Raw genomic sequence first — 14,489 nt, 5'->3', positions numbered from 1 at the left:
TTCGAAATGAAAGTTTGTTCAAGTTTCAGCAGTCAGTCTAGCACCAAGAGTCTACACGAGACTGCTGAAACATGAACAAACTTTCATTTCGAAAGAAATCAGGATTTTGATCGACTTGAATTCTTGTTGGGGGGGGGGGGGGGTTCGGACCCTACAGTCACTAGGCAAAATACTATACTACTCACGCAAACAGACACGCACGCACACACACACACGCGCACCACACACACACGCACACACACACACACACATACACTCACATACACACACACACACACACACACACACACACACGCACTCACACACATACACACACACACGCACACACGAACACACACACACACACACGAACACACACACACAGACACTCACACATACAAATACAAAAGTATGTGAAACTTAGAAAAACTCTTGATGATCTTTGTTACCAGAATGAGGATTTTTTTCTCCTACCTGTGCCGTTATAACGAATAGAGACAGCACCATTGTTAGCAAGGTGTATTTCTCCATCAAATGGTCTACATCGAATCGTGCACGGTGGTGTCTAATGAGTCTGATCGAAAAAGCACACGAGATTAGGACAAGTATCCATGTTAGGCAAAGAACAGACGCCATTGTGATGTCAAACCATATTTGTGCTTTTCTAGTTATGCGTTTACGAACTGTTTTCGAAACGCAAATCATGTCAAGCGACCCAATAGCAATGCATGCACTGAGACTCAAAATACCTGGAAAATGTAAGGGCAATGAACAGAGTGTAGGGTTAATTAAAAATTTGAAAACCCAGCCCTATTACAATCTTAATATAACTCAGGTCGATGTGCTCGTTAATGATTATTCAATAAAAGTGCACGGGGTCGGCGGGGGAGTGATGGTTAGTTTTATTACACGGACGAGTCCTCAGGCCAAGTCTGCCTTAAAAACAGATGTTTTAATGCTAAATTCCGATCATAGATGAGATAACGATACGAATTTATCGATACGTTAATAAAATTTTTTAAACAATGTGTTAAGATACTATGCAAAACGAAATGCTGACCAATGTAATTTGATACATATATTTGTCAAAAATATCTCGAATCACAGGGATATATGCTAAACCCATTTTTTTCATATGTAATAAATTGCTTTGTTTTGGTTGATTGTTATGTTGATAGGCAATTATGCACTAATCACCGTTCCCATATTGCGGTGCTTGATTGAAGACTTATTGAAAAAATAACTTGATTGAAAAAATATTAGATATCTGTAGAAATATTTAAATGCGTTTTTAGTATTGGAGACGTGTTTGTTCTCGTTATACAGGCCCAAAATTTTTCGGTAATTTCACTGCAGGACCTTACAAAAGAGAGTTAAAGTAATTTAAAGTAATTTTACCATAAAAAAGTTAACGTAAAATTTTAACCTGAACTCAAGTTAAGGTAAAGTTAAGGTAAACTTTACCTTTACTTTACTTTATCAACGGTTTACCTTAACTCCGTTAAGGCAAATATACCTTAACTTTATTTAGTGTGTGACAGTTCCGATTAATCCGACGCTCCTCACAGCAAAATGTCTGACAAAAGAAACAGTATCTCAGAAATGGGCCAATTCTACCTCCGGCTCCTACGAAAGTCTTCTGTAAATAACGTTTCTCATAACCTTTCGCAAATTTAAAGAAAAAAATTTAAATAAGCATTTTTTTTGTTATTGAACGCAATTTTTGGTTGCCAAACAAAACTATTTCTCTTTGTCTTAGAAGAATTGCGTTCCAAACAGCCGAGCAGTGATGACAAGGCCAATCTTAGTCTTGTTGTTGGGTTTCGCAATGAAAAAGGATTCCGATTGTATTTTGGGTCTGTCTTTTTGAAATATCTTTTCGGTTTTTTGTCACCACAATTAACAGAAATAACTTTTTAATTTTAGTGTTCTATTAATAAGGGGTCCCATTTTGTTCAAATAAGGTCCAATTAGAAAATATTGCGTTCATGAAGCTCATGGATTTCATGGCTACGGTAAATTGCTTCCATATGTATTAAATGAACTTCAAGTGATTTGGAAGCAATTGATCCTCCTATTGAATTGATATGAATGAGTCTAATCAATAAAGTGTCTAATTTGGTATAACGGCAGTTATTTTAGAAACCATCATATTATTTCAGTTGATACCTAAAACTATTTTTGGTAAAATAACAAGAGAGGTGCACAATAAAAATTGTGTATTTTGATTTAATGACATTTCGGTTGAATTATTGTTCTCTGTAATATTTATCACAACTTTTATCTTTTAAAGGAGGAGCAACAATAGCAATCCCAGTTTAGGATGAGTTGTGGGATTTTTGGTGGATTGTTTTGGAGCGCTGCATATATATATATATATATATATATATATATATATATATATAAATATATATATATATATATATATATATATATATATATATTTGAAACGCTTTTGCTGTTTGTTTATGTTATATAGAGACCAGAGTGATTTTAAACAAAAGCGCAATTATTGAAAGGTCAAATTTACGTGCAATGGGAGGCCAATAAATATACATAATAACTCAGCGAAAAGCATATGATTTTTCCAGCTTCACAAACGTTTGCATAAACTTGTTTTTTAGTTCTTAAATTTTGTCTTTATTCAGTTTTGATGTGATTGATGGAGACTTTTCGTTAGTGACAGGTACAAATGGATTAGTAAGCAACTACAATTTGAAATATTCACCTTTTTTATTTGATTGCTTACGTTTTTTTTTTTAAATGTTTCTTTTTTAGAATTGTTTCTTTCATTCTTAATTGTGCAACATTTAGCGTAGTCTCAATTAGATTACTTTGTTTTAAGTGAACTATAATGCACTCCTAAATGCTGATTTTTTATTCAAGTATGGATCTTTTGATTTAAAACGACAAGTTTTCGTAATTTCTTTTGTGACGGTTTCTATTTTTCGATGATGTCTTTGCTGCATTTTTAAATGATCACAGTAATATCAAAGTAATGACAATAGTGACGTCAAAACAAGTTGCTCTTGATTATTTGCTGTGTTTTTTATTAATAGACTTTGCTCATATAAGCTTCCAAAAGCTTTCCTAGCAAAATTGAAATAGGTTTTTTTGAAATTTTTCTCTGTATTTGTTCTTCTAATAGTCGAATGCGATTCTGGTTAATGAAAGATTTCAATTTTTTTGAGAAGAAAAAAGAGACCATAGAAAGGTTTCAGTTAATAGCTAACTGTTTTCAAGCGTAGAAAATCAAATTGAAAATATTTTTTCAACCTTAGTTTTTTCCGGAGTTACGAAGGTTCAAAAATTTGTAAACGTTATCCTAATTTCCGTTCTTCTGTTCACGTTTTTCGTAATTTTGCATAAATTTCAATCAATTTTATCAAAGAAAATTGATAAAATTTTTAACGTTAGTCCAATTGGTGTTACGTTTAAAGGTGGAAGAGAGCTGGCGAACTATTTGAAACAACAGTTTTGGCAAAATTTGTGGCGATTTTGGCAAAAATTCAGCATTTTTATTTTATTCAAAAAAATGGCATTAAATATGCCTAGTTGACCCACGCTGTCGAATTTCGAATTTGACCGTTAATGCTGACAAAAAAGTGTCTGGCAAAACAAATAGTAACTCAGAAATGGGCCAATGGTACCTCCGGTCGAAAGTTTTCTGTAAATAACGTATCTGAGGTCTTTCGCGAATTAAAATTAAAAATTTGAAAAAGCAATTTTTTTCAGTTATTGAACGCAAAATTCGGTTGCCCAACAAAACTATTTCGCAATGTTTTAGAACAATTGCAATCCTAACAGCCAAGCAGTGATGTGACGATGCCAATCTTAGTCTTCTCGTTGAGTTTCGCAATGAAAAGAGGTTCCGATTTTATTTGGGTCTGTCTTTTTGAAATAAATTTTCGCGGTTTCTTTTTCACCACAATTAACAGAAAGACTTTTTTGATTTGAATGTTCTATTAAAAAGGGGTCTCGTTTTGTTCAAATAAGGCCTAATGAGAAAATATTGCGTTTAGAAAGCTCATGGTTTTCATGGCTCCGACAAATTGCTTTCATAAATTTTAATGAACTCATGTGATTTGGAAACAATTGGTCCGCCTTTTGAAGTCATATGAGTGAGTCTACAATAAAGTGTCTAATTTGTTATAACGGCAGCTATTTAAAAAACCATCTTATGCTTTCAATTGATACATAATACTTGTTTTAGTAAAATAACCAGAGTGGTGTGCAATATATACCGTTTATTTTGCTTTTGTGACTTTTTGGTCGAAATATCAATTTTTGTTACATTTGTTATAGTTTTTATGTTTTAAAGGAGTAGCAACTATAGCAATCACGGTTTAAGATGAGTTGTGGAATTTTTGCTGGATTGTTATGGAGCGCTATATATATATATAATATATATATATATATATATATATATATATATATATGTATATATATATATATATATATATATATATATATATATATATATATACATATATAAAATGTTGAAACGCTTTTGCTGTTTGTTTCTGTTATCTAGAGACGAGAATGATTTTTAACAAAAGCGCAAATTTTGAAAGATCAAATTTACGTGCAATGGGATGTCAATAAATATACAAAAAAATCTCAACGAAAAGCATGTGGTCTTTCCAGCTTCAACAACGTAAGTATATATTTTTTTAGTTCTTGAATTTTGTCTTTATTCAGTTTTAAAGTAATTAATGTAGACTTTTGATTTATTTTTGTTAGTGAAATGTACAATTGGATTACTAAGCAATTACAATTTGAAATTTTTATCGTTTTTAATTGAATGCTTACGGTTCAATTTTTTTCTAAAAATGTTTCTTTTTTAGATATGTTTTTTTTTCATTCTTAATTATGCAACCGTTTAGCGTAGTCTCATTTAGATTACTTTGTTTTACATGAATTATAATGCACTCTTAATTGCTGTTTTGTTATTCAAATATGGGTTTTTTTATTTGATACTTCAATTTTTCAGTTTTTTTTCTTGATGGTACCCATTTTTCGATGATATCTTTGCTGCATTTTTAGATCATCACATTAATAAGAAAGTAATGACAAATTGTATATCACAATATCGACGTTGAAATAAGTTGCTCTTGATTATATGCAGTGTTTTTAATTAATAGACTTTGATCATATAGGTTCCCAAACCGTTTCCTAATTTGTTCTTCTTGTAGTCGAATGCGATTCTGGTTAATGACAGATCTCAATATCTTTTGAAAATGAAAATGAGGCCACTGAAAGGTTTCTGTTAATAGTTCTGACGTGTAGACTTTTGACTTGTTTTCATTCGTGTTGACATGTTTAATTGGATAACTAAGCAGTTTCATAACAAAAAATACCATTTTTAGTTGAATGCTTACTGATGTAATGTCTTACGGTTTTAAAAATTCTGTTTTGAAAAGATATTTTTCTTAGATTTGTTTTTTTTTCATTTTTAATTGTGCAACCTTTTAACGTAGTCTCAATTAAAGTTGCATCGTTTCAATTGAACTATAATGCAGTTTTAATTCGTGTTTTTTTTAAAATTAATTGGGGTTTTTTGGTTTGATACTACAAGTTTTCTTTAATTCAATTTTTTTTAATATACATTTCTATGTTCTCTCTGCTGTCTTCTGAGCTCATCAAACTAATGGCACAGTAATGACAAATCGCATATCACATTAATCACGTTGAAATAAAGTGTATGTGGTTACATGCACTGTTTTTAATGAACAGACATTCTTCATAAAGTCTTCCACACCTTTTCTTTGCAAAGTACAATTATTTTTTTTTATTTTAGTCTGGTTTTGTTTTTCTTGTAGTCGACTGCGATTCATGTTAACGGCATATCTCAAAAAAAATTTTAAAATAAAATCGAGGGTATTGAATGGTTTCTGATGATAGCTAATTGTCTTCATGACTTCGAATTTAATTGTTTTCAAAAATTGTAATAGTTATTTCTAACTTTACCCTTTTTGTTTTCGACTTGTCTCCTGGTTAATTATTATCCTAAAGACAGATCTCACGTCTTTACTGTTAAAATTCTACTAATTTGGTATAGTTTTTCATCTGATGTTTTTTAATCTTTAAAGAACCTTTTTTCCGAAAAAAGGATAAATATAGAGATTTGGTTGTAAGTAATGTCTGTTTTATTTAATTTTGTTGTTTGTCTTGTCTATTACGCTGGCTGATGGCAGTTATCATGGGCCTCTGATGACTTATTTCTTCATTTGCCTTGTATATAGAGCTAAAGCAATTTTTGAAAGTTTTCTATCTCCTCCACATTTGGTGCGCAATTAAGTCATTCACGTGGTTGAGTGGAGTCAAAACATTATGTGAGAACGCACATTACCGAGTTCTTTAGGTGAATACAACTTTGATTCTTTCTGAGACCTTTTCCGGCTATCTTTTTTGCTCAGTCAATTTTCGTCGCACACGATTGTGAGCGGTGTCATTAGAAAGTTTGTCATACCTAGAATTTTTAATAAAAAATTTTCGCTGAATTTTGCTTTTCCCTGGAAATTTGTGTTTTTGGAGTTTTGAGATTAAAAGAAAAGTAAACTGATTATCTCAAAACTTCTTTGTTTTGTTAAAACATTTAGTTTTTTTTTCTGAAATTTGGTCAATTTTTGTTAAAAAATGACAGGGTAATAACGATAGTCTCATCATTTTTAATTTAAAGATAAACAAGAAATTTTAGAAAGTTTGAACCAACTGTTTTGGCAAAACTATTGGCCAAATTTCTGAAAAATCAGCTAAATTACTTTTTTTCTTTATTCAGATATGGGCTAATTCTGCCTCTTTAGTTCCTAAAAAAGATTTCGTTCTTGATGTCTTTCACTAATTTAAACCGATATTCATAAAAACTGCATAGTTTATTTTTGTTATATTAAAATTTTTTGCCAAAAACCTATTAACCAATTCTTTAGAAGAGATAGGTTTCTAATAGCCGCGCAGCGATATCACCGTTGATTGTTGCACTGAAAAAAAAATTATACTATTAATGAAGTCTGTCAATTTTGAAAAAAAAATTGTATGTTTTTCATTCTTTACAAGGGATCACAATCCGAAAAACTTGAAGGGTTTTTAAAGCTGTCCCTGTACGTTTTAATACGGTCCAATGAATCAATATTGTGTTTTGTGAGTAAAGCTCATTTATTTTCACGGCTCCGACTATATTTTTCGTAAATGTTTACTTAGTTCATGAATTTTGCGGGCATTTGATGTCCTTCTGCAGCCTAATGACTGAATTTGCTAATCAAATTTCTAATTTGGTATCATTTGATCTAGTTAAAGAAAACTAGCTGACGCTTTGAGTTGATACATAATGGTTTTTTGATAAAAAAATAATTTAAAAACTATATAAAAATCAAAATTCATTTTGGTTATGGCGATTTTTTGGTCAAATTAGCTATTTCGTTAACCTTTGGAACGTTTTTTGTTGTAATGGAGAAACTGCAACAGCAGGACCAGCTTTCGCCTAGTTGTTCAACTTCCTAGTTTAAACATTAAGCTATTTGGAATTTGAAAATTCAAAAATTTGAGTGTTTTTCCGGGAATAACTTTAATGACACATTAATGACAAATCACCTCACCTATTACTTCAATTATATTCAAGATTTTTAGTGAATAGCGTTTAATCTTATAGGCTTTGTCATTGTTTCCTCCCAAAATTGAAGCGATTTTATATTTTTGCATGTATTTGCTGTTTTTTAGGAATATCACATTATGAATATTGAGAGATTTTAATAGTTTTGTATGAAGTTATAAACGAAGGCAATGATTGATTTGAGTTGATAGCTAATTGCTTTCGTTAGTTTGATTTTCATTGTTTTCAAAAAGTGTAAATTTAATTTTTGTTTGTTCCAATTTTGATGTCTGCCTACTTGTTAAGTTTTTTCAACTAAAACAGGTCCCATGTTATTTCCGGTACAATGCAACATTTGGTTTAATTTATTTTCCATCAGATCCCATTTTTACTTTTTCATATTTTTTAATGAAAAAATAAGTATATGTTTGTTTTTGTGGTTAGTAATGCTTGCTGAATTCATTTGATTATGTTTTTTGACTTGTCTCTTAATCTCCTTAATGGCAGGAATCATTGGCCTTCTAATGAGTGATTGTTTCATTTGTATAGTCGTTAGAGCTTAAAGCGATTTTTCAAACGGATGTTTCAGATATTTTCGAACAAAAAGTGAATTTTTGAACGTTTTCTATGTCTTCCTCATCTGGTGGACAATTAAGTCAAAAGCTTGGTTGATCAGGGTCGGAATATTATGTGCAAACACACATTACCGGTTCTCCTTGTGCTTTTTTAGGACCACTAAGTTGTGGGTTGAGTGATTTTTCAAATAATGAAAATTCTGCTATTGATCAAAAAAATATTCATTTTTTCCCTTGACAGATAGTGAAGATCTGATCGAGACAGTATCTTGAATTTCGGCTGATGTCTATGACAGTGTAAAAATCCTACCAATTTTAATAATCAGAGGTTGAATGGATTTTGTCTTCAGATTACTTTTTGGTTTCGAAAAACTGTGAATAGGGGGAGGGGTCGGACATATATGTGCAAACGCAAATTACCAAGTTTTAGTAATCTTCATGTGAAAAGATCTAGCGGCCCAAAAGATTAGCACCTATCTCTTGACCTGCTATCTAATAAAATACCTCTTCTTTTTTACTTTTATCTCTTCCTCATGCTGTTTGAAACTGGCTTTAAGTTCTTGGTACCAAAATATAAAACTCCAGACTTTTACTAGTTCTTTTTGCAGGAATGCAACTTTAAATAAAAGCAAATGAAATTTTTATTGTATAATCCTCAATATATAATCAGCTTCCAGGAAAAATATAGCTAAGAAACCCTCGCGACACATAATTTCCTTTGCGTTCCGGTTTTAAAATTAGGCTTAAAATTACGAGTGTGATTGCATGGGTGATTGCATGGGTTGAACTGATAACAATGATCGTTTATGAACCGAGATTTTCTAATTACAAATTCAGATTGTGGTTCGAGACGGAATCAAGTATGTCCAGTCCAAAGATGACCGAACGAGGGCGATATGCGTTGAATATTTCATAGTATGGACATATCGAAAAACGCACCAAAATCTGAACATGTAGGCACAAAACTCTGAACATGAACGTAAGTATATCTGCACATAACCGCACGAAAGTCTGAAAATAGATCCTTTAATATTTTTGATTTTAAAAAGTCCGGACGTCAATGAGCAAATCGCAAATTACGTAATATCTTATTCGGTTTTTGATTTAAAAAAGAAAATTTTTGATGAATCAAGGCATTAGCTTATTGATAGGTTTAAGTTTTAGGATGTTTATTCCTATCAAGGATATTAAGTTCCATTTCATTAGGTTAATAGGGATTACTTACAAGAATACTTGAGAACATAATACGGAGGCAACAACACTGTCGACCAGTAACAGCCTCGTCCAGTGTCCCAAATATAATCGTAGTCAATATATCCCCAGTAATCACAATAACCTCCTGTCCGATTGTTGTTCACGTGTGGTAAGATGAAGAAACAGAAGATGGAAATTGTGACTGTGACAAGTTGGTGCAAAATGTGCCATTTGTTGTACTTGGCACCCAATCCCAAATACCCAAATGTCCATTTCAGACAGGATGTGTAACTACTCGAATCCTGCTTCATTCTGAATTGCAACATGTGCAAAACTAAGTCCTTGTACAACCATGTTAAACTAAAATTTCGGAAACATTTTCCGAAACACAGCAAGTTTTGCAGCATTTTAGATTACTGAAGTGCACGAAAAAGAGAAAACTATTAACGAGGGATACAAATGTTAACGAGGGATTTATTTAAAAGGTAAAACTTTTAACTGATTTATTTAAAAGGCATTCATTTTTTATTACTTTAAGATCGATTGTATTTTAGGAAATGGTTAGCGCAAGAGATATCGCACAAACCGGAGTGCGAACTGATCAAGGGATGGCAACGCTATCAAACTTGTAAAAATTTTCAAAATTTTCAAAATATAAGAATATAAATCCTGGAAAACTAATTCTAAACTCAAAACTAAAAATAAAACAAATAGACGTGTAATTCACCCTATGTCAAAAATATCAAAATTAACTCTTAAACAAAACTGACACTTCAAATCCATTTAAATTAGGGCAAAAATCAACAAAAATCAGCAGTAGTAGCTTGTTCTCAAGATGAAATATACGAGCCAAAAAAAAGACCGAAAGAAATATATCAGTAACAGATTTAACCCAACCTGAAACAAGAGGTGGAAAACTCTTTAGGCTCAAAATTTTACATTAGAAAATAATAAATTGTTTGACAACAAAAATAGCATTCTGTTGGTTTTGGTTATTTGAATGTCAAACGGCAAGAAGAAATTAGAAGTTAAAATTGAGAGAAACATAACCATCTAACGTCGGGCGAATTGCTCTCAAAGGACTGGAGAGCGGTCGGCATCGCCAATAGCTAGATACGGCATAGGAAAAACTTAGAGACTAGTGACGCTCTAAGAGATCAGCTTAGCATCTTACTGTCCTCTTTAGAAAATATGATATTCAAACCAAGTGAGAGCTAATAGCCCTCTTTCTTGTTCTAACTTTTTTTTATTTTTTGAAGGCATCTCTGAAAAGCATATATATATATATATATATATATATATATATATATATATATATATATATATATATATGGCACCATTTACAATCTCTCTGTGTCTCAAACTTCACTCAAGAAATAATTTTTACAAATTTGAAATTTGCCTTTTTTCATTAAAAAAAGCTTACTAAGCTCATATACTTCCAGCCTATGAACCAATTTTGAGCATATTAACCGATTAAATTTCCGGAGATTAAACGTTTCAACTGCATGGAAACAGGCAACTGTCCACTAAATGTTGAGAGTTTTTTGAGGGTGTTTTTTATGTCAATTAAGCGATTTCGAATTAGATATATTTTTTTAGTTTTCCTTTTTTTCAAGCTTAATCTGAACAATTGTTTTTTGAATGTTTTCCTAACTTTAAAAAACGCTAATGCCTTTGAGTGCGAGAATGGAGTCTCATATTATTGCTAGATTTATTAAAATTTAACTGCTACTAAACGCATTTCTCAATTTAGGAAATTTTGATCAGGCTTGAGTGAATAGTTCTGTATATAGGGACCCAAATAACAGTAGAGCTTCAGTTTCAGAAAACTAAGAAAAATTTTCTTTTGGTATCGAACAATTTTGAACCAGATTTTTTAGTCGGATCTGAATGCAAAATACTTCTCTGACCATACTGACTTTCCTTGTTATTTTATAACGCTTCGGTTTTTGCTCTTTTGTAGAATTTAATATTCTCTCTTCCAAAACTTTCAGCAGTTCAACTGCATTGGCGGAATTTAACCGCTAAAACTCAAAAGGCTCATTTTTTTAAATAAAACTCGACAGGAGCAACCTCTAAAAACTTCATCTATTTAAAAGGCCTCAGTTAACAATTCAATACCCCAAATAAGGCCCTCACTTTTTAAGAAAAAGATATCTCCGTAATCCCGCAGAAACAATCGTCAGAAAATAGAGCCGAGCCCATTCGTTTGAGATCACTTCGTTTGACCTCTCTCTTTCTTCTCTTTTGAATGTCTCGAGTTTTTTTGTGAAATGGATCCTTTTGATGTAGAAATTAATTCTCATTTTTTTGTTGACTATTATTGGGCAAAAATGCTATTACCAGATCTAGAAAGCCTCTGTATTGGCTGAGAAAATAGGCTACAATGGATAATTGGTTTGTATTATGCGCACAAATTGTTTGCAAAAAGCTTTAAATTTGCAAAAATTGTCGGTAACATTTCTTTCCGCACTGACTGATTTATATAATTCTAACAGCATTTTGAGTAGTTTTGAGTAAAAAATTTAATGGAATTGTTATATAATTTTGAGTTCTCTTATAATGGTTTGACAGAAATCCACTGTTTCTTGCTTATATGCATTTAAACATCGTACACAATTAAAAAAAAATCTAACTCACCTCTAGAAAAAAATATCAAAACTTCGTTTTGTACTATATTGCTCTTAAATAACAATTCAAACTATGAATTTGATTTGGCTTAAACAACTCCATGTTAGATTGGAATCAAGTATTGTCTGTTTTATAATAATTTTTAACGCGTTTCTGCTTATAATGATATAAAAACAAAAAAAAATTAACTTTCCTCTAGGGACAATCAAACCATAAACTCTGAGTGTTTAAGGCATCCCCTGCAAAAGAAAAGTCAACTTTTGTTTCTTTAAAAAAGTTTATTGTTTACTTCTATTAATATTGACTATTTGGAGCAGCATTATTCTCTCAATTGCAACTAAAAATAGAGAAAAACTAACATAATTTTTTTTTCATGGGCAAGGAATACCAAAAATAATTGACGTTTTAGATTTCACACTTCAACAATACCTGTGCGTAAGCCTGATTTCATCAGATTAACACATTTTCTTGATTGAATCTTTTTTTAGAAAAAAAACAGAAAAATTAAATGTCCTGGACAATGTATGATAAACTGACTTCTTCATGAACAAGCTTTTGCAAAAAATTTTTTCTAGAGTTTTTGAATACCTTTTTAATGGGGGGTACTCTGACTATGTACGGTTTGATATAGACAACTTCTTTGCACGGTTAATATTTGTATTTTGGGTCTAATTCGTTTGCTCGTTTATTATCAACTAAAATATCGAAAAAGGTAATTTCTTTTCCAGGCGAGCTATTCCAAAAACTTTTGTCCTTGCTGTCTGCTGATTTAAAAAAGAGCACTTGTTTGAATTCTGGTTTGACGAAAAGGCTGTGACGAGAATTCATTTTGATGAATTATTTAAGTTCCTTTTACTAAAAATTTGTTTCAATACATAATAGTTTTCCAATTTGTCTCCTGGTTGCTAAATCAATATTTGTAAAAAATAGAGATTAAAGAGTAGTGAACAAAGATCATCAACTCAAAATCAATTTTTTAAACCAAAAACAACCTTTGCTGCCACTATTGCATATTGCAGCTATATGCGCGTTTCTGTGAAATTGGCTGTAAAAGCGGTGATTTTGTGAATTTGGCTGTAAAAGCGGTTGAATCAAAGCTTACAAAGATTTTTTTTTAATTTGAGTGGATAAAAAACTGTGCTATCTTAGCGGCGAAAACCCTGTACGTTTTGCTGTTTTTAGCAGGTGATTTTTTTTCTCCGCTCTCAACGCATTCACCGTTATTCTCACTTTTTTGCAATATTTTCTGCGAATAAGATTTCTGGTAAATATCGGTGTAATTTATCGTAAGATTTGCGCTTATTAATTGTGTATTTTTTTCCACGCATTCAACGCTAAACATCGCAAATTTTTACGTTTTTTACATTTCAATTCTTAAATTTTTAAAGAGATTATTAGGGTTGATACCTCGACCCGAGTGATTGTATATTGTGTTCAAAGTCTCATTCCCCGCAAAATTTTACTATATCATTATTTTTTACAGATCTCTTCGGTGTTATTCAGATTGTGTTACACAAAAATATTGCTGATTTAGAGCAGTGGCTGGGAGCTTTGTGAAGTTTGCTTTAATGGGAGATACTAAAACCCGAAAGTTAATTTACTACCTTGTCTAATGAGCTTAATTTACTCACTAATTAAGGGGCTCTTAAAGGATTGAAATATGATTGAAAACGATGATTTTTATAACCAATTAACTAATTAACCAAAGTAATTTAAGGTTGGGTTTATCACAAAATTTCTCTCACCTGTCAAATAAATCCATATTCCTCTCCCACTCTCTCTGAACATCCAGAAAGTTTCCACGTACATCATCTGAAGTGTTTTGGCCATAGCTCTCCAATAATTTGTATGTGATCTCTTCAGCTATTTTCAAATCGGCCCTAACTTCTGTTATAAGTGGCTCCATCTCAAATGAAACATTTTTGCATGCAATCGCTCTTTTCAACCGTTCAACTCGAATTTTGAGTTTAGCAATATAAAAACGTTGATACTGAATTGAGATGTGTTTTCTTCACTGCAAGTATGAATTGGAAAAAAGAAGTGCTCGGAATTCAAAATTACAAAACAAAACAAAATGCTGCAATCAGTGGTATATTCTTCATTCTTCTCAGCAATTTTTTTGCAGCCCTATGACATGCTGACTTTGCTCTCGATCGCATATAACAACCTGCAATTTTGGTCTTTCATCGGATCATTTGCGTCTAAGTCACAGTCTAAAATGTGCTTGCGTCTTTTGTCATCTCCACGTTTTCGAACAAGGAGGCTCGGTAATTTGAGTTTGCACATTTCGTACCGACCCCGCTCATCCAATTTTTTTTTTACTTAATTTACCAAATGAGGAAAGGAATGATAAAAATACGCATACTATTCGAAATCAATTGGCAAATGAGTTTAAAAAATTGATCTAAGCTCAAGCTACTAATAGAATGAAACAATGCCGCATTGGATAGCAAATGATACTTGACATTAATCAGACATAGATCAGACAATAATTACAATTCCTACTGAAAAATCTATTT

At 31.7% G+C, this 14,489-nt stretch overlaps 1 protein-coding gene across 2 annotated transcripts in view; it reads right to left on the bottom strand.

The window, feature by feature from the left end:
- Positions 1-14,113, bottom strand: part of LOC142338459 (uncharacterized) — a 37,766-nt gene extending 23,653 nt beyond the window's left edge. Inside the window, exons 1-3 of one of the 2 annotated variants that reach the window (XM_075388224.1) lie at positions 13,716-14,113; positions 9,368-9,696; positions 454-728 (exon numbers count right to left, since the gene is read on the bottom strand). In XM_075388224.1, the coding sequence (XP_075244339.1) occupies positions 454-728; positions 9,368-9,696; positions 13,716-13,876 (765 nt within the window). In that variant the 5' untranslated portion in view covers positions 13,877-14,113. The remainder of the gene's footprint in view (positions 1-453; positions 729-9,367; positions 9,697-13,715) is intronic. The other variant, XM_075388225.1, reaches the window with a different exon arrangement.
- Between the last annotated feature and the right edge of the window lie 376 nt (positions 14,114-14,489).

The sequence above is a fragment of the Convolutriloba macropyga genome, chromosome 4 (genome assembly GCF_964194025.1).
Source record: "Convolutriloba macropyga chromosome 4, txConMacr16.3, whole genome shotgun sequence".
NCBI classification, from domain to species: domain Eukaryota; kingdom Metazoa; phylum Xenacoelomorpha; order Acoela; family Convolutidae; genus Convolutriloba; species Convolutriloba macropyga.
This window is presented reverse-complemented; position numbering and strand designations above follow the sequence as displayed.